Below are 25,475 nucleotides of genomic sequence, written 5' to 3' on the forward strand. Positions count from 1 at the left end.
TCACGAGAAAATGCATTTTTCTAGTCTTAAAGGATATATAGATTTTAGTCAGTAAGCAAAGTAGGTATAGAGAATTCAGTAGGTGCAAAGACCCAGAACCAAGAAAGGGCAGCATAAAAGTTAATCTGTCTAAAGCTCAGAAAGCTGCAGGCAAGGAGGAGATGAATTTGAAGAGGTTAGCTGGGGTCACATTGGGAAGGCCTTGACCTCCATGGGTGCTATTGAAAGATATGTTGGTAGGGAGTTACCTGATCAAGTTTTCACTTAATGAAGATGAATGTGGTGATAGAGGAATACATTGGAGGGGGGCAAAACTGGAGCAGAGAAGCTCAATGTTGATTGTTACATTAATGTAGTTGAGAAAGAATTAGTCCATGAAGTCAGCTTCTGGCTGTATATATCACTACTTGCTGTAGTGGAGATCTTATACCAGGTTATACTATCTATAGGTTGGGAGGGAAAGATAGGAAGAAATTTTCCCAAGATTGTGGAATTATTGACATCTTTTATTGTCTTCTTCATACTTTATTTTTTTCCAAGTTTCTGTGATAGATACTGCTTTTATAATCAGAAAAAGAATAATACAAAAGATTTTACTTTTTAAATAAAAACTTGTATTTTAATAGGGAACCTTAAAGACTCAAAATAATATTTAATGACATCAAGAGATCTAGAAGTAACAGTCAAAGTTAGGAAGTTTAATCAGACAGCAGTATATAGACAGGATGGGTAGATGGGGAAGCAAAGACTAAAGGTGGGGAGAGCCATCATGGAGCAGTTAGTAATCCAGGATTTCATCTAGCTGAGAGGGAAAACGAAGTCCCAAACCCAGGCAGGGCGAGTGGACAAAGAGTTCCATTCCTCTGTAATTTATTCATTCCTTATAATAAAAGACCTGAGGGCGCCTGGGTGGCTCAGTCAGTTAAATGACTGCTTCAGCTCAGGTAATGATCTGAAGTCACAGGATCCAGTCCTGCATTGGGCTCCCTGCTCAGAGGAGAGTCTGCTTCTCCCTCTCACCCTACTCCCCTTCATTCTCTCTCTTTCCCTCTCTCTCAAATAAATAAAATCTTTTTAAAAATAAATAAATAGATAGATAAAAGACCTGAGACTAGTTTGAATGAGATGTCAGATGTTTAGAACATTACGAGAAACTTCTCAAAAACCCTCTAAAATTATCAAATGAGATTGTAATATGTAATTGTGTCTTTATCATTTTTCCACAAATTCAGAGTGAACTTGAGAAGCTGGCATTCCTACAATCTTTGTCTTCTCTCAGCCGAACTTTACCTTACGATGAAACCACAGAATCATTCATTCACAACCACATAGCAGACATTGTGCGTATCCTAAAGGTAAGTATTGTGACCTTATCAGAAATTATCAGGACCACACAAATTCATGACTTGACTAATAGATGTTTTAGTGGTTTCATGTATATTATCAATTTCCTTGACCTCTTCTCATGTCAGTATCTGTGTATGGAGGAGAAATAGGCGTACTCCACAAATATAATTACGCTTGAAAACCAACTAAAAGATGAGTAGAAAGGTGGGAAACAGCATGCAAATTCTCAGTAAGGACAATACTGCATTCTTGTTAATGAAGCCATAGACGTGAGGCAAACTCTATAATCCAATGCCCAGGTTCAGGTTGCCAGCTGTGCCTCTTTCCCGCTGTGTGTGACTTTGGGAATCTGTGCAACTTCTCAGTGCCTCAGCTTCCTCATCTACAAAATAAGAATAGCTGTATCCTTCACAGAGCTATTGAGAGTATTAAATTAAAAATAAACATACATGGGCGCCTGCATGGTTCAGTGGGTTAAAGCGTCTGCTTTCGGCTCAGGTCATGATCCCAGGGTCCTGGGATTGAGCCCCGCATTGGGCTCCTTGCTCGGCAGGGAGCCTGCTTCCCCACCCCCCGACCTGCTTCTTTGCCTACTTGTGATCTCTGTCAAATAAACAAATAAAATCTTTAAAAAAAAAAAAAGATAGAAAGAAATGAGCTATTGATACATGCTAAAACGTGAATGAATCTCAAAATAATCATGCTGTGTGAAAGAAGCCAGATGAAGAAGATACAGGTCATATGATTCTATTTGTAGAAAATTCTCAAAAATGCCAACTGATATAAAGTGACATCAGGTCAGTGGTTACCTGAAAATAGGAGTAGAATGGGGAGGAACAGGAGTGTGCAATTACAAAGTTTGTACAAACAAACTTTTGGGAGTAATCCATATGTTCATTATCTTGATTGTGGTGATAGTGTTTTGCAAATGTATACGTAAGTCAAAAATCTCAAACTATACACTTAAAATACGTACAGTTTGTTGTGTGTCTATTACCTCAAAGTCAAAAAAGCTGTAAAAAATTCTGTTGAGAACTTTAATCGAAAATAAGAAATGCAGTGGCAGCTAGGATACGAAGGAAGATGACAAGATTGGCATGAAATTAATCCAGATAGATCTCCTGATCTAAGCCTCAAAGGATGTGCTGGATAGGGTAGACAGAAGGGACCAGAGTGTAGGGGCTTTGATCGGCAGATTCCTACCTAGCTATGTCAAGACAGAATGTCAGTGCAGGTACTTTTTAGATGCTCCTGGTGCCCCACAGCAGACGTGAGCACTAAGACCTACAATCCTGGAATGTTCATGGCGTCAAGCTTGTGCTTGGGGGTCCAATCTAATTCTGCACCTGTGGTCCTCCACAAGATCCTACTATTTCCATGTTGTTTGGTAAATAAAGTTACACTCATCATTGAACAGGCACCATTGAACAGATCACGTGAGCCGTGAGGCAGGCAGTAGATGAGAAAGACTTTTCAGGAAGTCTCTTCAGTGGCATGGGTAATAAATGCTGAAGGATTTTGGAGGATGAACAGTTCACAGTAGACTGAACTAACATGAAAAGACTGCCCAGGGGCTCCTAGGTGGCTCAGTGGGTTAAGCCTCTGCCTTCGGCTCAGGTCATGATCCCAGGGTCCTGGGATCGAGTCCTGAATCGGGCTCTCTGCTCAGCAGGGAGCCTGCTTCCTCCTCTCCCTCTGCCTGCTTCTCTGTTTACTTGTGATCTCTGTCTGTCAAATAAATAAATAAAATCTTCGAAAAAAAAATTAAAAAAAAAAAAGACTGCCCAGTTGTGCCAGTGAGACTTTGAGCTCCCTGAAGCACGACGGTGAAGAAGAAAGGGAGCTGTTTTATGAATTAGAAGATACAATTTCTAGTTCCGGTGCTGTCAGGCGCAACCTGTGTGATCTGAGGCAGATCACTTAGCTTCTCTGAACCTCTAGCTCCACCTGGAAAATGGAGATAGTAATATCTGTCTGGCTTTTGTTAAGGCCTTTTTGAGACAAAATGTCTCATTTGGTTAAGATTCTTCTTGGAGAAAGCAATAAAAATCAACTCTGGCTCACTTAAGTTAAAAAAAGGAGGAAGAAAGGAAGGAAGCAAGCAAGCAAGCAAGAAAACAAACAAACAGGAGGCTGGGATATCTCCCTAGAATCTAAGACTTTTATCAATCAAGCCTCCAGAAGAGTATGTTCCAGGACAACTCCTAGGGTTTCAAAGGGGGGTGGGGGGTTGCTCTCCTATCAGGATGACTTACATCTTTAGCTGCTCCCAATCTGTGTCTGTCATTCAAAAATTCCACATGCTGGGAGAAAGAACCTGACTGGCCCAGACTGGGTCTGTTCTCTCCTCCTTCCTCAACCAGGCATGTTTGGGGGGCAGCATCATATAGGAAGGGCATGACTTCTGGGCATCCCTCTCTGTGTCTTGGAGGCCATTCCCAGAGAAGGGATGATTGCTGTGATCTGGATAGTCACCCCAAAAGGTTCCTACTACACAAATACTTTACAAACAAAAAATAGCCTCTCGTTTCTGAATTCCCCATTAAAGTTAGCGTAACTGTGAATAAATAATAAGCCTTTGATACCTAACTGATTGAAAAAAGGAATTGCAGGCCTGGTGGTTTAGCTAAGGGGCACCGCCTTCATCCACATGTGAGGCGTGTGGCTGTAGGGATGGACAGTCAGAAACTGTGCAGAGCAGGCAGTGGCCATCATCGTGGTTGACTGGATGCAGGAAACGAATAAAGGGAGAAATGTAAATCATAGGTCATCTCTTTCATGAGCCCTGGGAAAGAGTACCATTAGGCTTAGGCTGGGAAGCAGTCTTAGGCTGGGAAGGTCTGTCCTTTGGAGGAGGAAGATAATGAACTCACTTTTTAACACCAAATTGCCAGAGGCAGCTAGGCTCTTAGTGGTGATGCCTGTGAGATAGCTAGATTTAGGTTAGTAGAGCTCTGGGAGGCTGAAGCCATGAAATTAAGTGAGTTCCTGAGGGAAACAAGAAAGAGCATCAGGCCACCAGCAAGATCTGACCAGAGTTGGAAAGGGAGAAAGGGGCACCTAGGTGGCTCAGTGGGTTAAAGCCTCTTGCCTTCGGCTCAGGTCATGATCTCAGGGTCCTGGGATTGAGCCCCGCATAGGGCTCTCTGCTCAGCGGGGAGCCTGCTTCCCCCTCTCTCTCTGCCTGCCTCTCTGCCTACTTGTGATCTCTCTCTGTGTCAAATAAATAAATAAAATCTAAAAAAAAAAAAGAGGGGGGAAGAGTCCGGAAGGGGCAAGAAAGAGAACACAGTAATAATTATTGAATGCTGCCTCCCGGACACTAAGTTCCTGGTGGGTCTTTTTGGTGGCAGGTTAGAGAAATCTACTAGAGGCAACTGAAACACTAAAGGGGAGATTGAGTCTTAGGATAACTGGGTTCCCAGAATCCTGTAACAGGAAGACCAACATGCTCCAAGAAGAGAATGAAGCCAGAAAAAAACCAAAAAACAAAAATTTTCACATACTCAGAACTTTCTCTCCATCTCTCATCTTTGCTCCTTTGTGTATACTTTCATTTCTCTCTGTCCCTCACCTCTCTTCCCAAAATTGGCTCTCTCTGTCACCTTTTCCACAGGGTACAGGGCTCCCAAATTTTCAATTTTCTCTTTTCAGTAGGCCAGCCAGACTGAGATCGAGGCTCTTGGTCTCAATTCCAGAGTGCTGAGAAAAAGACTCCACTCCTGTCCAAATAAGCTGTGGTTATTGGGACAGAATGACTTAGCAGAAGCATGGCTATGAGGTGCCCATTCTGTGATCCAGGGACATTTTCCAGAGAGGCTGGGTAGACAGCCCAGGAAGGCTTCCATTGCAACCATTTGCTTTTGCTCTTTCTGTCAACTCCCCGAGATTTCTCTCTTTTCCTCCACACATAGCAGGAAACTCGGGCCCAGGAAAAGTAAATGCTACATTCCAGGTGACACAGGGAGGGAGTGGCAGAGCCCGTGCCCAAACCCAGATGCTGTCTAGCTCCAGAGCCTCTTTTTTCCTCTCTTGTCACTGTGCAGATTTTTCTGGAAAGCAAGGCAGCTTTCCAAACTGCCAGTTTGGAATTTGGAAAACTATTCCTTTTCTAGGACAAGCACGTAATAATATTAGGCACTATCATAAAGATTGCTGCTTGGTAGAAAGAGGAGTTAGGAGGCCTAAACTGGAAATAATCACAAGTAGCAAAAATAATGAGTAATAGATGCTAACAGTTCTCAAGGGCTACTAGGAATTATGAATTAACTCCTTAGTGTTCCCAGTTGCCTTGTGATGGTAAACAGTACGGTTACCTCATTTTACAATGGGGAAACTGAGGTACATGGAGGTTAAATAACTTGTGTCTGCTCCAACAGCTAGTAATAGGCCGCGCCGGGTTTGAGGCTCTGGCTCCAGAGACTAAACTCCTGGCCTGGCCACTGTCCTGCTGCTGGTCCTGCGGAGCCGAAAGCAGGACCTGATGAAGTCCCTGCAGTGGTTCTTGCAGGCCATCTACATCTGCGATCATCTGGCCCAAGGACGTGGCACGTTCTCGACTCTAGTTTAAAGTCCTTGCCCTCTCATTGCAGATGCTGGTAGAAGAGGAGCCTGTGCATTCTCTCTTCAGCTCCGTGCGCCAGGAGGTCTTTGTCACCATTGCTGACCTCAGGTGACACCCACACGGCCCCTCCCCCACACACACATGTACTGCTCTCTTGGGCATGGCCAATACCAGAGCCAACTGACGTGCTCCATATCTTTAACTTTGGCAAACTATTTATAGAGGGAAGGGGACACTAATCCGTGTTCCCTGTGTAAGAAATTTGATTTCATATATGCTGCCCTCCATATCTGAAAGACCTTACTGGAACCTCTTTGGAGTTCAGTTTTGTCCATGGTATATTCAGTGGAAAGTTACTCTCCTGAGTGCTTCATGACAGTAGAGTTCCACGGTCCAAGAAATTTGGAAGGGCTGCCTGCTGTTTATTTAACTTACTAAAAGGCCCTAAGATATCCTGTAGTTAAAAAGTTTTTTTACTTGGTTCAATCCACCATCCCCAAACTAACAAACATTCAGCAGAACATCTTTCAGAAAATCATGGTTTACATGTTAGACTATAGCAGGCTTTCCTCCGTAGTTAAGCTGAAGGAAACCCTAGAAGAATATCATTCTAGTAACCTCTTGGGAAGGCGGGGAGGGACAGGGAAGAAGGATGGAGGCTCTGAGCCCTGAAACTCTTCCTCCAGCATTTTGTGAGATTTGTCTAAACAGGCTAAGAAGCACGCCCTTTGTCTCTTCCATCAGAATTACACACCAATTAGTCCACCTTTCCTCTTGGGTTCCTTCAACCCCTGCTTACCAATGTCAAATCAAACTCTTCCCAGCTTACTCTTCCTAAACTGTCTTTTCTTAGTTACCAAGATGTCCACTTGCTGTTTGGCTCTGAAGATCAAGCTGATTTGTTCAGTCTTATTACAAAAAGTATAATCACTCTGCCCTCTGTAACGACTCTTATCCAGCTGCAGGAAATCATGCCAAGTGGGTCCTACAACACAGAGGTAACTCCTGCTTTGGTTTACTAACTTGCCATCCACAGGGTCAGCTGCTCATGGCCCTTTGAGAGTGCATTTAATTTTGTGGAACTAGCCAAAAGTCATTTCAGCCAGGTCTGGTGAATAAGATAAGCAGTTAAATTAAATAGCTTTTCCCCCTCTTTATTTTCCTTTCTTCTCTTCTCTTTCCTTTTCTTATTTATTTATTTACTTATTTAAGAAAGAGAGGAAGAGGGAGAGAGAACCTCAAGCAGACTCTGTGCTGAGCACGGAGCCCGATGTGGGGCTCGATAGATCTGACCACCCTGAGATCACGACCTGAGCTGAAGCCAAGAGTCAGACACTTAACTGACTGTGCCACCCAGGCGCCCCTCTGTATTATTTTTTTTTAAGATTTTTACTTATTTGAGAAAGAGAGCACGTATACATGTGCATAAGGGGAGAGAGGCGCAGAAGAAGAGGGACAAGCGGTCTCTGAGCCCGACATGGGGCTCCATCCCACATCCCTGTGGTGGGATGTTCTGAGCCAAAATCAAGAATCAGATGCTTAAACCAACTGAGCCAACCAAGTGCGTGCTCTCTTTGTCTTTTTTTCCCCCTTCATTCCCTCTTTCCTGGCTTTTGGCTTTAAAATAAGGTGAGAGTGTTCATATACTTGGCAGATACTTAGAGTTACCATATGCTAAACATCATGAGAGGCAACAGAAATACAGTGGTAACCTCTCTCTCCTGGGGAGCTTATATCCTAGTGTAGACATACAAACCAATGATAAGTATATCAGGTGGTAATATGTGCTATATTAAAAAAAAAATAGAACGGGGCATCTGGATGGCTCAGTTGGTTAAGTGACTGACTCTTGACTTCGGCTCAGATCATGATCTCAGGGTCCTGGGATCCAGCCCTGTGTCAGGCTCCTGCTTTTCATGGAGTCTGCTGGAGATTCTCTCTCTCCGTCTCCCGCTGCCCCTGCTCACATGCATGCTTTCTGTTTCTCTGGATCTCTCAAATAAAAAAATTTTTTTTAGAAATTGAACAGGGAAAGAGGAGATAAAGAGTACTGTGGTTGGGAGGCTTTTGTACGTAGGGTGGTCAGGGAAAGTCCTCCTGATGTGACAGTTGAAAAGAGGAGATGGGTCTCTCGGGAGGAGAAACTTTCAGGCGGAGAAGAGGAAATGCAAAGGCCTTGATTTTCTTCTGCAGCTAATAAACTGGTTGGTAAAGCAGTTGCCAAAGGGGACTTTATTCCCCTTTGTTTCAAGATGTCAGAAAGATTCACAAGTTGAATTTTAAAACTATCTTGATGACCCTAACTAACTTCCCAAATATAGTTAGAATCATTAACTGTGTTCCCAGTAATGCTGAGATGTCCATTTAAAATGAATGTATTGGGGCGCCTGGGTGGCTCAGTGGGTTAAGCCTCTGCCTTCGGCTTGGGTCATGATCTCAGGGTCCTGGGATCGAGCCCCACATCGGGCTCTCTGCACAGCGGGGAGCCTGCTTCCTCCTCTCTCTCTGCCTGCCTCTCTGCCTACTTGTGATCTCTCTCTCTGTGTCGAATGAATAAATAAAATCGTTTAAAAAAATAAATAAATAAAATAAAAAATAAAATGAACGTATTGTGGGGCACCTGGTTGGCTCAGTTGGTGGCACATGTGACTCTTGATCTCTGGATTGGAAATTCAAGCCCCATGTAGAGATTACTTAAAAATAAAATCTTAAGAAAAAAAGAAAAAGAAAAGAAAATGAATATATTGTTTCACCTCAGCTCGCAAACTGCCTACCAGTACTTTTACACTGGTTCTGTGCCTTTGAGTAAAGTCACAAGATAAGAGCCTTAATTAATAGTGTACGTTGTAATTGGTGGGAATGCAAACCGGTGCAGCCACTCGGGAAAAGAGTGTGGACATTCCTCCAAAAGTTACAGATAGAACTAACCTATGATCCAGCAACTTACCCAAAGGAAACAAAAACACTAAATCAAAGGGATACATGCACCCTGATGTTTACAGCCACATTGTCACCAATAGCCTAATTATGGAAGGAGCCCAAGTGTTTGTTGACTGATGAATGGATAAAGAAGTGGTGTGAATATATATACACACATACACACAATGGAATATTACCCAGCCATAAAAAAGAAGGACATCTTGCCATTTGCAAAGATGTGGATAGAGCTAGAGAGTATTATGCTAAGTGAAATAAGCCAGGCAGAGAAAGACAAATACCATATGATTTCACTCTTATGTGGAATTTAGGAAACAAAACAAATGAACATGGTGGGGAGAGAGAGGAAACCAAGAAGCAGACGCTGAACTGTAGAGCACCAGGTGTTGTGTATAAGTGATGAATCACTAAATTCTACACCTGAAACTAATATTACACTCTGTTAACAGGAATTTATTTTTTTAAACATGATTTTTGTTTGTTTGTTTTAAAGATTTTACCAATTTATTTGACACAGAGGGAGAGGGGGAGCACAGGTAGGCAGACCAGCAGGCAGTGGAAGAAACAGGCTCCCCGCTGAGCAGAGAGCCCAATATGGGCTCGATCCCAGGACCCCAGGATCATGACCTGAACCGAAGGCAGACACTTAACCAACAGAGCCATGCAGGTACCCCTAACTAAAAGGAATTTAAGCAAAAACTTGGAAAGAAGAGGAGCACCTGGGTGGCTCAGTCGGTTAAGTGTCTCCGTTTGGCTCAGGCTGTGATCCCAGAGTCCAGGATTGAGCCCCACGTTGGGCTCCCTGCTTAGCAGCGAGTCTGCTTCTCCCTCTGATCCTTCACTCCACTCGTGCTCTCTCTTGCTCTCTCTCAAATAAATAAATAACATCTTTAAAAAAAAAAAACTTGGAAAGAAGAAAAAATAAACTGTGTAGAAGCAAAAAAAAAAAAATTGTATAGAGTTGGGGAACTTCCTGTTGGTGGGGGCGGGGGACATCACTGATCCTGTGCCTTTTCAGTGTCTCTACAGGCAGACATTTCAAGCATTCTCTGAGATGCTCCAGAGTTTGGTAGTAAAAGACCCACATCTGGAAAATCTTGACACCATTTTTAAGGTAAATTAGGATACAGAGAAAAAGGGAAACTATTTCTATTACCTCGTGAAAGTGGAAGAAGAAAATGTGGAAGGTGGGCGCCTGGGTGGCTCGGTCATTAAGCGGCTGCCTTCAGCTCAGGTCATGATCCCAGGGTCCTGGGATCGAGCCCCGCATCGGGCTCTCTGCTCATCGGGAAGCCTGCTTCACCCTCTCACACTCCCCCTGCTTCTGTTCCCTCTCTCGCTGTGTCTCTCTGTCAAGTAAATAAATTTTTTTAAAATGTGGAAGAATTAAGTTTAAAGAGCTAGCATAGGGGTGTGTGGGTGGCACAGTTGGTTAAGTGTCTGACTCTTGATTTCAGCTCAAGTCATGATCTCGGGGTCGTGAGATTGAGCCCTGTGTCAGGCTCCGCACTCAGTGGGGAGTCTGCTTGAGATTCTCTCCCTCTCTCTCTCCCCCCACAGAGAGAAGTGCACACACTTCTCTCTCTCTCTAAAATAAATAAATATATCTTTAAAAAAAAAAAAAGAGTATGGTAGTTAAGAGTATCAGCTATCAATTTTGCATTAGACTTGGCTTCCAGTTCTGACTCTGTGCCATTCCTGGGGTATAAAGTCAGCAAAGAATGTAATCTCTCAGAATCTTATTTCTTCACTTTCAAACTGAGATAATAATTATGGTGAGTATTCAATAAATGACCTTCAGTAAGTGGTTTAATGGTTGCTATTATTGTTCCTTAAATTTCTATTGCTTACTATCGTAGAAGGGTTTCAGTCGGTGGCCAGAGAACAGGGTCACCTCATGAGTGAGTAAATAGGCAGGTGCCCACCAGGCAGGATTCAAGGTCATTAATTACTGCCTGTCCCCACCTGTACCCCTTCCAGCATATGCCATTCTGTCATTAGAGATGTTTTCTCTAGAGTGCATTCACTGCACTTCAAGAGTCTTACTGTCTTGTCCCCTTTTAAGATACAGATATCCCAGAAAGGAATGACCCTTTAAAATATTATTAATCATCTGTGCCTAAGTGTAGATGGACATTTATCTTTGCCACAGTTGACCTTAACTTGAGTTCTCATTCTTCTTCTGTTTGTACATCAACACTCCAGCCAGATTGGGTTTCTCCCCTTTATGCAGTTGTGCCTTGTACTTTTCTGTGTTGGCAGCTTAATTCAAACTCTTCCTTTTACCAAAAAGGAGAAGTTTTTTCTTGGACACATGGGGCCACGAAATGGCACCTTTATGAAGATCCTAGTCGTGAATGTTACCTTCTCTAGGAATTCTTCCCAGACTGTTGCAGGCCGATGCAATTTCTCCATCCTCAGAGTTCTTTAATAACATGACATTGGTGTTCTTTCCTCCCAAAGCACATTTCAGAAAACTAGAAACATACAGGAGAATAGGATAAATAATTGAAGAAAGTGGGATGAACAGAAAATAAGTCTGGAAAATAAGCCTCTTTGGAAGCCAGGCCATTGATTCCAAATCTGTTTGCCTTCCCACCACTTTCATTTCTAATCCCAACTGGCTTATCATTTTAGGAAGACATTTTCAGATATAGTGATGACCTGTGGACCTTCTCTATCTACATTTTCTTCAAAGCAGAACAAAGGCGTTATCCCAAATCTTCCTGGTAAATCATTTAGGCTTCCTTTATTTTTTTCACAGCAAATGGACCCCTGGTTACAATCAGCCAAAGACCATGAGCGGGAAAGGGCCACAGCCAGCATGGCTCAAGTTCTAAAGTGCTTATCCGGACACCTCAGCCTGAAGGTAAGCAGCCCTTCAGTCACTCAGGAGGAAGGATCCAAAGCCATCCCATTACTGCTTATTTCTCCTCCACTGTATGACTCCCCAAACTGGTGATTCACTTGGTGCCCCAGATAATACCATGGCACTTAGCATTATTTGCATATCTGCCCCTCTAAAATTTGAGCAGTTTGAGGCTGGGTACTATGTTGATTAATCTTGTATCCCTGTTGCTTAACACAAGAGCTGGAACATAACAATACAGTAAACATTTTTGAATGAAGGAAGGAATAAATGTGACCTAAAAATATCTGAGGTTCCCCAGTGGCTTGGACTCTGTCAGCGTTGTATTTAGAGTAACAAAGTCCAGCAGCAAATGTAAGTAAATCAAGTTAAATATCTCCCAGCATCTCACGGAGAAAGGTTCTGGGCCTCCTCTTTTTAAACCCTCTCATTTATCTCTTTCACTCTCTCGCTTCTCAGTTCTTCTGAATGCTTCTCCATGCCTTCTGAAAAGAGTTCCTCAGAAGGAAGATCTTCCTTCCTGGATTTATTCCTTTCTTCATCTGTGAGTCTCTTTCCTCTTTCCTAATAGATCTTCCAGGCACTACAGCTTCTGTGCTCCAGCCATCATTTCCCCAGTCTGCATTACAAGGCCTGGGAATTGCAAGAGAAGTTGGTGGGGTAGGAATTCTAGGTCCTAATGCTAATTTTCCTTCGAGAATTTGTCCTTGATATAAATATTCTAACAGTCATGCTTATTAAAAGGTTGGCATCCCACTAACTTTCTTATTTCTCCTACTGGACATATGTCCAAACTTTCCACCTCCTTACTGAAGTAAGTTCAGTCCCTCAAATTATGCTACTTCCTTTTTTCTCTCTTTAGCCAATGAAAACAAGTAACTTTTAGCCACCACTGACTACCCTGTTATTCTATCATCACATTGTTTTCCCTTCTACATTTTTCCACCTCTAATGTTGGCTGTAGACTAAAGATGAGTTTCAAATGACTCCCTCTTATACATAATCTTTCCCTAGGCCCTGAACGTCTTCCTTAGAGTTTTCTTCCTAGGGAGATCTGCTCATTTAAGGGTGCTAAACCGAGATGCCGTTGGAGTCTGTAAACATCTGGAATGCTGTAGGCAGAATTTTGTGTGGTGTAGTCTTCTGGAGTTTTCTGGAAGGTCCATAGCTTTATCAGCTTAATTGAGTTGTTATCATCCAGAGATAGGCAGTGCTAACAATTTTATTTATTCCTTCTGAGAACACTTGTGCATGAGTGTGCACTTTAGTTCCTTCTAGTTCTCCCCATGTGGCCAGAGTTATCATCTTGAAACCCATGTCACTCTTTTGCTCCAGTGATTTTCAGCTGTTCCTAGAATACAAGGTCTTGTATGATCTAGTTCCTGCCTGCCTCCTTGCACTCCCTGACTTACTCCAGCCACACTGGCCTCCTTTCTATTCCTTACCATATAAAGCTCTTCCTGCCTCCTGGCCTTTGCACTTACTACTTCCTCTGCTTGGAATGACTTCCCCCAACTCTTCACATAGCTAACTCCTCCTCATTCTTTAGTGCTTAGTTCAAGTATTTCCACCTCAAAAAGGCATTTACTTACAAATAGATCTATGATTACACTCTGTCTCATCACTCTTTCCTTCTTAAGGCTTCTTAGAATAAGGTTATCATGTTTGTTTCCTTATTTATTGCCTGTTTTTCTCTTAGAGAATGTAAATTCCATGGGTGATTATCCTTGTCTTGTTCACCAGAACATCCCCAGTGCCTAACACAAGCTATGTCACACCGTAGATGCTCAATCAAATATGCATTCAGCAGGGGTGCCTGGGTGGCTCAGTGGGTTAAAGCCTCTGCCTTCGGTTCAGGTCACGATCCCAGGGTCCTGGGATCAAGCCCCGCATTGGGCTCTCTGCTCAGCAGGGAGCCTGCTTCCCCCTCTCTCTCTGCCTGCTTCTCTGCCTACTTGTGATCTCTGTCTGTCAAATAAATAAAATCTTCAAAAAAAAAAAAAAGATGTATTCAACAAACATGGGTCAGCTCATGTCCCTTCTCTGTTCACAACTCTCCACAGAAAAAATATCCAAAATCCTTCAAGTGTTGCCTACATTGCCATACCATCAGCCTCATCTAGCTCCTATTTCTTTTGCTCTCATTTGCTCCAGCCAACCCAACCTACTCATTCCTCAGAAACAGCAAACACAGCCCTTTCTCTTCACGTTTGCTTGCTGTTCCGTCTGCCCAGAATGCTGGTCTCCCAGATCTCTACGGGGCTCAGTCCCTCCTTTCAACATCAGTGAGGTCTTCCCTCCTCATTCTAAAACTGCAATTCCTGTCTTTTCTTCTGTACATTTTTTTTTACACAGCAATTATGACCATTTAATACATAATAAATTTTATTTCTTTGCTATTTTGTGTTCCTCCAACTAGAATATCCCTTCCATGACCAGGGATGTGATCTTTTGTTCACAGCTTGTATCCGCCATGCCGGTCACAGTGCCGCGACCGTTAAGTGTCGTTCTCGTAACCATTCCCGGTTCATAAGTGACACTCAGTATCTGTCGAGGGGATGAATGGTTATATCTGTGAGCGGAAGACATTACACAGCTGTGTGTAGGTGTTGCTGTGCTGATTGTAAATCAGTGAGACAGGCTACTGTTCACAATATCTCAGTCCATTTTTCTAAAGAGCCACAGAAGGAATTTCTCTTTGCTTCAGTCCTGGGAACAGTTGTGCTTCCTCTGCCTGGTGTTTGCTGCTTCTCTTATGGGCAGTGTGAATCATATTACATGAGACATAGTATGTAACTCCACATCAGCCCCGAGAAAGTTCAGAGCCTAGTTCTGGGGCCTACCTTGAGCAAATGATTGTGCATTCTGCACGCTAACCAAATTCATAACATTTATCTTTGCTACCTTCACTTTCTAGTTTGTCTTTGTTCATTTACTTTTACTCTTTTTACTTTTTTCACTATTTATTTTAAATTATATTTCTTTTTTCCCTAATAAGCAAAATAATCAATAGACAAATTTTTAAAATTGTATTAAATGATGCACGTCAAGTTTGCATCCAACTTTTTCACTTAGCAAACTAGCACATTTTCCCGCCTTATTATAAATTCCTGGGATACTTGATTCCTAATGGTTATATTCATGGAGTGGTTGTACCATAGTTCTCTTTACTATTGGGCAATTATTTCCAATATGTGGTCTTTAAAAACAGTCCTAGAATAAATATCTTTTTCTTTTCCTTTCATTTTTTTTAAGATATTTATTTATGTATTTGACAGACAGAGATCACAAGTAGGCAGAGAGAGAGGAAGGGAAGCAGGATCCTCGCTGAGCAGAGAGCCTGATACGGGGCTCAACCCCAGGACCCTGGGATCATGACCTGAGCTGAAGGCAGAGGCTTTAACCCACTGAGCCGCCCAGGTGCCCCTTTTCTTTTCATTTTTAAAAGATTTTATTTACTTATCTGACAGAGAGGCAGAGCATAAGCAGGGGGAGCTGTGCAGAGGCAGAGGGAGAAGCAGGCTTCCCAATAAGCAGGGAGCCCTACTTGGGCTTGATCCCAGGACCCTGGCTGGGAACATGACCTGAGTCAAAGGCAAACACTTAACTGACCAAGCCACCCAGGCACCTCTATTTTTTTTTCATTTTTATAAAAATGTTTTTTTTTAAAAAAGAGGTCTATAAAAGTAGAAATCAGGAGCGCTTGGGTGGCTCAGTGGTTAAAGCCTCTGCCTTCAGCTCAGGGCATGATCCCAGCGTCCTGGGATTGAGCCCCATATCGGTCTCTCTGCTCCACGAGGAGCCTACTTCCTCCTTTCTCTCTGCCTGCCTCTCTGCCTACTTGTGATCTCTGTCAAATAAATAAAAATCTTAAAAAAAAAAAAAAAAGAAATCACTTATAAAAATACAGGTTACTCTGACATGCTAGCAAAATAGCTTCTGGCCAGACTTGAGTTTAGAAGTACTGTATGTTTGAGGGCATCTGGAAGTCACAGCCCCACTGGATCCTGTCATCAGCCCTTGTCCCTAATCTGTAAACAATAATTTCATGTGGTTAAATTTAGCACTTTTTAACTAGTACAAAATCGAAACATAATCGTTTCCTGTATGACACCACTTTAAAATGTTCTTCCTTAGGTCTGAGCAGATAAGAGCACTTTATATCATTGTTTCTAACATTTGAAAAATCTGATTTAAAAACAATGTTAATAGAAATAACAGGTTTTAGCTTTTTTATTCCATTGTTACACATGGGAAGGTCATCAATTTAAACAAGAAATTAGTGCTTTGTGGTTTTTTTAAAGTAGAATTTAATCTTCTTAGAATGAACATCTCTATATATAAAGCTTTTTCAGTTTTCAGATTGCTATTTAGGTTGGACTCTGTCCTATTTAATATCATCTGATGTACATAGTGTATCTATGCATGTTAAGTGTTTACCCTAAAGAGATCCAGGGGCTGAATGTAACTCTTGCACTTTCCTGAGTCAAGAGGAGAAGTGGAATCACTTCTTAAGAACTCAAATCTAAGGGGCACCCGGGTGGCTCGGTGGGTTTAAACCTCTGCTTTCAGCTCAGGTCATGATCCCAGGGTTCTGGGATCAAGCCCCGCATCAGGCTCTCTGCTCAGTGGGGAGCCTGCTTCCCCCTTTCTCCCTGCCTGCCTCTCTGCCTACTTGTGATCTCTGTCTGTCAAATAAATAAATAAATAAAATCTTTAAAAAAAAAAAAAAAAAGAATTCAAATCTAAGGCATAAGATGCACCTGCATGCTAATGGGATTTCTTCTTTTTCTTCCCGACTAGCTTCCACTGCGATTCCAAAGGCTTGGGCACCTAGTGGCTCTGATGGCCCTACTGTGCGGGGACCCAGTGAAGCAGGTAGCTGAGGAGGCCGCAGAGGGCACGCACTACCTGCTGCGTATCACCCTGAGGCTGAAGTGTAAGGCTCTGCTGAAGGCAGCGAGGTCCCGAGTCAACCCTCTAGCACAGTGCAAGCACCAGTCCTCTTTGTGCCCTCATTCCCCACCTTCTAGGACTTCTTACAGTAGTTTGTAAAGAGAAAGGTACACCATCCACAGACAGAGATAAAGGAACACGGACTTAACGATCAGAATCAGAACACCAGGTCAGACCCATCAGTGTCGGCTGTCTGCGTGGCCGTGGAGTTGGAGCAGCCAAACATATGGCCCTGTGGACGAACTGGACTGATTAGTTTGGTCAGAAGTAGAAGAAGTTTTTGCCATCTTTTGGGCCTTCATTTATTTATTTATCCCACAAATGTTTTCTGAGTGCTTACTCAGGATCTAACAGTAACCAGAACGCAAGTGGTCCTATCCTTACATGAAACTTAGTCTAGTGAGGGAATCAAACCATCAAAGAATCAACAAATAAGTCTGTTATCATAAACAAAGATAAGTGCTAAAAGGGAAATGCGGGGGCCATGAGGAAGAATCCCATTTAGTTGTGGGATTCAGAAAAGGCCTCTCTGAAGATACCTTCAGCCAGGTAAAGATGTCAGAAGAGCATATTGAGCAGAGGGAGGAAGAGGTATGAACTTGAGGAGTTTGAAAAATAGAAAGAGGGCCACTGTGGTCAAGGAATTAATCATTGGCCCCCCCACCACATAAGACAGACTTTAGAAGGTATCTAGCCCAGTGTCCTGCCAGCATTTGAGTCTCACTCTAATCTACCCCCACCAAGTAGTTGCCCTGCCTGGGCTTCTTCATCCCAAGGATAAGGAAGCTCTGTGCTTCCCAAAATAGCCATTGCATCTCTGGGCAGCTCTGAGTACGTAGACATATAGCCAAGGAAATACAACTGATTATTCATTCAACAAATATTTATGAAACACTTGCTGTCCTAGGGGTACCTTGGTGAACAAGACAGATGAAGTCCCTTCCCCCAAAGAGTGTGTTTTCCAGTTGGAGAGACAGTATCCCCAACCAAGCATTCAAAGACTTCCCATAAATAAATTTCCAACAAACATGAGTCACGACACAACATGAAAACAGAGCACCATGACGGAGTATTGGCAGACTCATTAATCAGCAAAACTGGACACAGAAAGAGTTCTAGTATTGGAATTATCAGACACTGCAAAACTGTACGATTTTTTTGGGGGGATGTGAGCTTCAAAGGAAACCCCTCAAAAGTCCTCACCATTGGCGAAATGGTTTGGCATGGTTGTACTTCCAAATCACTCAGAAAGTTCTGTTCTTAAAAAAGCACTTCTCTTTTTCTTTCAGCCTTTTTTTATATATTGTCTGACCACAGAGCGGGAAAAATCAGCCTTCAGGCTAACACACACACTCCATCCCCCAGGCGTTTTTATCCAACTGGGAAAGATAAGAGGAATGAGATCTTAGGATTCACTTCAACCTGGGGATTGACCAAACTTGCAAAATCAAAAAAAAAAAAAAAAGAAAGAAAGAAAGAAACCAGGAAGTATTAATATTTCACATTTTCTTCTCAGATATCAGTTATGAGAAGAAAAATCACCCAAGCTTGAGAAGAGCAATGAAAAAGTGTCGAGAACTCCTCGAACTCTACAGTATTAAACGGTTCTACAGTTGTCCCTTCAAAATTGCCCAGGTAATCAGAATGACTAAAATTATAAAGACAACTTGAAATGTTGGAGGGGTTGGGAAATCACCAGAAGTCCCATACATTTTGTCATGAGAATGTAAATTGGTAAAACCACTTTGGGAAAAGTTCTTGTAATTTCTTATAAAACTAAATGTAGAAGATTGCCCAGAGAATTTGCTCTCTAAACATTCCATTGTTTGGAGACAAGGCACCATGGTTGTGACTCTTATACACCTTGCCCTATTAGTTTAATGGTTTAGATCAACCTGTCGGTGGGCCTGGTAGCTCTGGATGTTTCTTCAGAAAAGCTCTGCTTCATTGATCGCTCTCTTAACCTTAGCTAGCCTCGTACTAGTGATAAACTCTTGTCCAACAAGGAACTGTTAAAAATAAACAAAAACAAAGGAGCTGTTAGAGGCTGTAGTTGACCTGACAAGCCATACACTTTTTAATTAATATATATATTCATTATTCAACAAACATTTAAGCACTAGGTACCCAGCACTCTCTTGGAGATAGGGGAAAAAAGAAAACCTACAGATTTTACTCAGGTAGGGTCTAAGGTGTCAGGTAGTTTAAATTCTCTGTGCGTCTGTTTCCTCTTCTGTACAGAGGATCTATAAAAATTGGGTTGTAAAGGTTAGATGAGATATTGTACAGAAAATGCTTTGCTTAGTGCCTGTCATACAGTAAGTGCCCAGTAGATTATACCTGTTACCGTCATGTGAAGGACCTTATACACTGCCAAGTACAATGAGAAGCAGAATGAAACATTCTTTTAATAGATTGTCTCCAGCCAAGGTATTTTAGCTGTGGCTGGACACTTTGAGCTATATAGCTCCTTGAGTTCTGTTCCTATAAAAGTGTGACTCTTTCTGAGGATCTCAGTGATAAAACCTCTTTCTAAAACTCAGAACTGTAGAAAAGCCACACACAGACCCTAGTGGGCATTTTGCTTCTAGTTTTTTACTTCTGCAGACAAGACTGAAATAAACAGCCTTGTACATATTTGTATGCCTCTCTGATTAGCCTAACAAAATTACGGTAATATTCCTTATTCAGCATTCTATCATACTAAGTCTCTTGAAAATGCATCTTCCATGAATCATTTCAGGTCTTCGAAGTTTTTCTCAATTCCAATGAGCTCTGCCAGTTTGTAATGACTACATTGGATAGCCTCAAAAATCTGAAACATCCCTGCACCCAGCAGTCAGCAGGAGAATTGCTGATAACTTTGGTAAAAAATGCGGAGTCCCGATTTGAGAAGGTAAAAAGCTCAGTAGCCATTTCCTGGGTTTGAAATATTGGCAAGACATCTCCCCTCCTGCAGCTGCTAAGGGCTCTCCTGCTGCTCCTGTTCCGCAGAGAGTAACAACTGAACAGGCCCAGGGTCCATGGGCCAGGGACTTCCATTCGACAAGCATGTGAAAAACAACCACCGTATGTGCAACTAGGGATGGATAGTTTTAAAATCCAAGGTGTGCTCCATATTTTCCAGAACAGTATAGGGGAAGATATAATTAGCACTTACGAGAATGGTAACTTCAATTTACTTCCTCATCCAGGTTAATAAAGGTGTCAGACTTTTAAAAATCAAGTCATCATCAATCCTTGAAGGAGGCCAACTTAGTAAGCTTAAAATCAACAGATATAGAAATAACAATACAATGATATCATTTAGAAATATGAGAGGAGGGGCACCTGGATGGTTCAGTCAGTTAAATGTCTGCCTTTGGCTGAGTTCAAGATCCCAGAGTCCTGGGATCAAACCCAGCATTGGACTCCCTCTCCCTCTGCTTATGCATTCACACACTCTCTCTCTCTGAGTCAAATAAGTAAAATCTTAAAAAGAAAAAAGAAGTATGAGAGGACATGCTGAAAGAGATAAAAAGGATAAAAATAGTAGTCCCTAGAAAGCGTACATGGGGAATAAGCAGGAGAGAGCCTTGAAATACCACTGAACTTAAATTGATACATGTTGCACTTTGATAAAAATAAAAAAATTAATTTTGAAATGACGAAAACCCACTCTTTAACCTCTTATAATAGCAAAGATGCAAAAAAAACAATGTGATGAGAACACGGTGAGATGGACCTTTTTATCAGTTGTGTGCTTTCAGCTGCAAAAAGACCAACTCTGAGAAGCTTACACACAATTTAAGTTTAAAGGGTTTATCTCGGCGTCTAGGTGGCCCAGTAGGTTAAGCATCTGACTCTCGGTTTCAGTTCAGGTCGTGATCTCAGGGTCATGGGATGGAGCTCCAGCTCCACATCAGGCTCTGCACCCAGCGTGAGACGCTGCCTGAGATGGTCTCTCCCTCTTTGCCTCTGCCCCTGCCCCTCCTGCAGCTTCGCATATGTGCCTCTTTTTCTCTCAAATAAATAAATCTTTAAAAATAAAGGGTTTAGGGGTGCCTGGGTGGCTCAGTGGGTTAAAGCCTCTGCCTTCGGCTCAGGTCATGATCCCAGGGTCCTGGGATCGAGCCCCACATCGGGCTCTCTGCTCAGCCCCACCTCTCTCTCTACCTGCCTCTCAGCCTACTTGTGATCTCTGTCTGTCAAATAAATAAATAAATAAAACTTAAAAAAAAAAAATAAAGGGTTTATCTTCTTGTATAAGAAGAAGGCTGGAAGCATTTTCTAGAACCTGGCTCAGCAACTCAGCAGTGTCATCAAAGAGCCAGGGGCTTTTCCATCTGCCACGCTTCCCGTTCATGTAGTCATAAGGTGGTCACAGCAATTTTAGACTTTATGAGAAAATAAGGCTATATCCAGCAAAGAAGAGAGATGTTGTCCTCCTTTTGTCCCTTTAATCAGGGAGAAATGTGTTTCCCAAAAGGTTTTTCTTCCCCCATGTTTCAGTGACCAGAATTGCATCGCATGCCAGCTTAAACCAGCTCCCGGCAACTGGGCGTAATGAGAGCCATTTTATTATAAGGGTGTTGATGACTGCCTCTCTGAGAGGCTGACATTGCCACAGACTTGAAGCCATGAGTCTATGAGTGGGCAGAGTAGGCCAAGCAAAATAATGGACCAAAACTCGGTGGCTCCTGTTTGCTTCTCCTGAGTATGGTAGACATCTCTGGGTGGAAGGCAAGTATGGACTCCTCTGACATTCTCAGAGTCAGAAGGGAAAAAAAATCCCAAATTCCTTGCAACACTTATACTATTTTGGTTTATTATAAAATCAATATATAGTCATCAAAGAGAAATTTTAAAATATGTAAGCAAAAAAATAAATATCCCATCATTCAAAGTCATATTATTAATATCTTTGTAAGTTCCTCTAAATCATTTTATGTATATACACATACATGCAGATTTATTTTAAGTTTTTTTTTTTGAGATTGATTTATTAGCGTGCCTGGGGGCCTCAGGCCATTAAGCGTCTGCCTTTGGCTCAGGTGGTGATCCTAGGGTCCTGGGTTCGAGGCCTATGTCAGGCTCCCAGCTTAGCAGGGAATTGGTTTCTCCCTCTGCCCCCTCCCCCTTGCTTGTGCACGCGCTCTCTCTCTCTCTCTCTCTCTCAAATAAATAGATAAAATATTTTTTTAAGATTTATTTATGGGGGGGTAGAGAGAGCTGGGGCTGACGTGGGGCTCATTCTCACAACCCATGAGATCATGACCCATGAGATCACAACCAGAGCAGAAACCAAGAGCTCAACCGACTATGCCACCCCAGGTGCCCCTTAAGTAGTTCTGATAATATATTAAACATTCTTGTCACCCCCCCAGGACCTTTCAGAAAGAGCCACAGTATCCTCAGTAACTGTCATTGTCCCATAGGATTAAGGTCTTAGTGATTTGTTTTCCTTCTTCAGGTGCCAGAAATTATGGGAGTGATCTGTGCCCGGCTCTCCATAATCAGCCAGCCTAGAGTCCGACGACAAATCATAAATACTGTGAGTTTGTTTATCTCCAGGCCCAAGTACACAGATACAGTGATCAGCCACCTTCTGTGTCATCCAGTACCATATGACAGGTAACAGAACCTGGCACAGCCTCTGAATTAAACTGGGGTGGGTGACACAGCCCCTGGTATTGTTGAATGTGGCTGCTCTCAAAAATCTGATGATAGGGGCGCCTGGGTGGCTCAGTGGGTTAAGCCTCTGCCTTCGGCTCAGGTCATGATCTCAGGGTCCTGGGATCGAGCCCCGCATCGGGCTCTCTGCTCAGCGGGGAGCCTGCTTCCCCTTCTCTCTCTGCCTGCCTCTCTGTCTACTTGTAATCTCTCTCTCTCTGTCAAATAAATAAACAAAATCTTAAAAAAAAAAATCTGATGATATTCTTGTAGACGAGATAAGATATAGACAGATACTGCAATATAAATGAGGATATAATGCATAAACATAAGGAAACAATCCAACAAATCCAGAATGAGAACATTTTATAAGACAGCTGGATTGAACTCTTCAAAAAAGTTAATGTCATGAAAGAAAACATGCTGGGGCACTATTCTAAATAAAAAGACACTAAAGAAACATAACCAAATGCAATATGTGAACTTTATTGGATCCTGGATGAAAATAAAAGCTACGAAGAGAACATTTTGAGAAAATTTAAATATAGACTCTGTAATTGATTACTGAATTAGTGTAACGTTCTTAGAAATGAAATGGCAATGTGGTTATACAGAAAAATGTTCTTATTGCTAGGAGATCAATACTGAAGTGATTTAGGGGTAAATATCATGATGTCTGTGACGTACTTGAGATTTAGCCAGAACATAAACACAAAAAAGAAAATAAAAATAAATCCATAAATAAGAATAAATCATTTGGAGGAACAAACAAAATGATTTTTTTTTTAGACTTGTGGCTTTCAGAGTTGGAGACATCCTGGAATTTCCAAGAGATCCCTTCTGAGGAAGGCAGTGAGGCATTAAGAGAAGGTTCTAGGCCCCCACCCCCTTCAACTAGAGTGTCATCTGTCTCTTACTTTTCTTTTTTTTTTTTTTAATGTAAGCTGTACACCCAACTTGGGGCTCAAACTCATAACCCCAAGACTGAGTTGCATGCTCTACCAACTGAGCCAGCCAGATGCCCCAAAGTGGCATCTCATCTTGTCTACTTCATGTATCACGATTCTCGGTAGTTATTGTATTTGGAGAAAAGATTTCCTAGCTTTTTTTTTTTTTAATAAACATATAATGTATTTTTATCCCCAGGGGTACAGGTCTGTGAATCGCCAGGTTTACACATTTCACAGCACTCATCATAGCACATACCCTCCCCAATGTCCATTTCCCCACCACCCTCTCCCGTCCCCCCTCCCCCCAGCAACCCTCAGTCTGTTTTTTGAGATTGAGTCTTTTATGGTTTGTCTCCCTCCCAATCCCATCTTTTCATTTTTTCTTTTCCTACCTCCCCCCAACCCCCCCGCATTGCATCTCCACTTCCTCATATCAAAGAGATCATATGATAGTTCTTTCTCCGATTGACTTATTTCGCTAAGCATGATACCCTCTAGTTCCATCCACGTCGTTGCAAATGGCAAGATTTCATGTCTTTTGATGGCTGCATAGTATTCCATTGTGTATATATACCACATCTTCTTTATCCATTCATCTGTTGATGGACATCTAGGCTCTTTCCACAGTTTGGCTATTGTGGACACTGCTGCTATAAACATTCGGGTGCACGTGCCCCTTCGGAGCACCACGTTTGTATCTTTAGGATATATACCCAGTAGTGCAATTGCTGGGTCATAGGGTAGCTCTATTTTCAGTTTTTTGAGGAACCTCCACACTGTTTTCCAGAGTGGTTGCACCAGCTTGCATTCCCACCAGCAGTGAAGGAGGGTTCCCCTCTCTCCGCATCCTTGCCAGCATCTGTCATTTCTTGACTTGTTAATTTTAGCCATTCTGACTGGTGTGAGGTGGTATCTCATTGTGGGTTTTATTTGTATTTCCCTGATGCCCAGTGATATGGAGCATTTTTTCATGTGTCTGTTGGCCATCTGGATGTCTTCTTTGCAGAAATGTCTGTTCATGTCCTCTGCCCATTTCTTGACTGGATTATTTGTTCTTTGGGTATTGAGTTTGATAAGCTCTTTATAGATTTTGGATACTAGCCCTTTATCTGATATGTCGTTTGCAAATATCTTCTCCCATTCTCTCAGTTGTCTTTTGGTTTTGTTAACTGTTTCCTTTGCTGTGCAAAAGCTTTTGATCTTGATGAAATCCCAATAGTTCATTTTTGCCCTTGCTTCTGTTGCCTTTGGCGATGTTCCTAGGAAGAAGTTGCTGCGGTTGAGGTCAAAGAGGTTGCTGCCTGCATTCTCCTCAAGGATTTTGATAGATTCCTTTCTCACATTGAGGTCCTTCATCCATTTTGAGTCTATTTTCGTGTGTGGTGTAAGGAAATGGTCCAATTTCATTTTTCTGCATGTGGCTGTCCAATTTTCCCAGCACCATTTGTTGAAGAGGCTGTCTTTTTTCCATTGGATATTCTTTCCTGCTTTGTCGAAGATTAGTTGACCATAGAGTTGAGGGTCTATTTCTGGGCTCTCTATTCTGTTCCATTGATCTATATGTCTGTTTTTGTGCCAGTACCATACTGTCTTGATGATGACAGCTTTGTAATAGAGCTTGAAGTCTGGAATTGTGATGCCACCGACTTTGGCTTTCTTTTTCAATATTCCTTTGGCTATTCGAGGTCTTTTCTGGTTCCATATGAATTTTAGGATTATTTGTTCTATTTCTTTAAAAAAAATGGATGGGATTTTGATAGGGATTGCATTAAATGTGTAGATTGCTTTAGGTAGAATAGACATTTTCACAATATTTGTTCTTCCAATCCATGAGCATGGAATATTTTTCCATTTCTTTGTGTCTCCCTCAATTTCTTTCATGAGTACTTTATAGTTTTCTGAGTACAGATTCTTTGCCTCTTTGGTTAGATTTATTCCTAGGTATCTTATGGTTTTGGGTGCGATTGTAAATGGGACTGACTCCTCAATTTCTCTTTCTTCTGTCTTGTTGTTAGTGTAAAGAAATGCGACTGATTTCTGTGCATTAACTTTATATCCTGACACTTTACTGAATTCCTGTATAAGTTCTAGCAGTTTTGGAGTGGAGGCTTTTGGGTTTTCCACATATAGTATCATCTCATCTGCAAAGAGTGATAGTTTGACTTCTTCTTTGCCAGTTTGGATGCCTTTAATTTCTTTT

General features: G+C 42.1%; 1 protein-coding gene across 1 annotated transcript in view; it reads left to right on the plus strand.

Annotated features, from left to right (window-relative positions):
- The window catches only part of MROH8 (maestro heat like repeat family member 8), a gene marked incomplete at its 5' end in the record, with an annotated part of 62,420 nt that overhangs the window by 9,421 nt on the left and 27,524 nt on the right, over positions 1 to 25,475 (plus strand). Inside the window, 9 exons of the mRNA XM_080812705.1 lie at positions 1,233 to 1,355; positions 5,940 to 6,019; positions 6,765 to 6,909; positions 9,867 to 9,962; positions 11,613 to 11,717; positions 16,521 to 16,656; positions 18,190 to 18,308; positions 19,417 to 19,569; positions 22,126 to 22,286. Of these exons, the coding sequence (XP_080668831.1) occupies positions 1,233 to 1,355; positions 5,940 to 6,019; positions 6,765 to 6,909; positions 9,867 to 9,962; positions 11,613 to 11,717; positions 16,521 to 16,656; positions 18,190 to 18,308; positions 19,417 to 19,569; positions 22,126 to 22,286 (1,118 nt within the window). The remainder of the gene's footprint in view (positions 1 to 1,232; positions 1,356 to 5,939; positions 6,020 to 6,764; positions 6,910 to 9,866; positions 9,963 to 11,612; positions 11,718 to 16,520; positions 16,657 to 18,189; positions 18,309 to 19,416; positions 19,570 to 22,125; positions 22,287 to 25,475) is intronic.

This window comes from Martes martes, assembly GCF_963455335.1.
Source record: "Martes martes genome assembly, chromosome: 9".
Classification (NCBI taxonomy): domain Eukaryota; kingdom Metazoa; phylum Chordata; class Mammalia; order Carnivora; family Mustelidae; genus Martes; species Martes martes.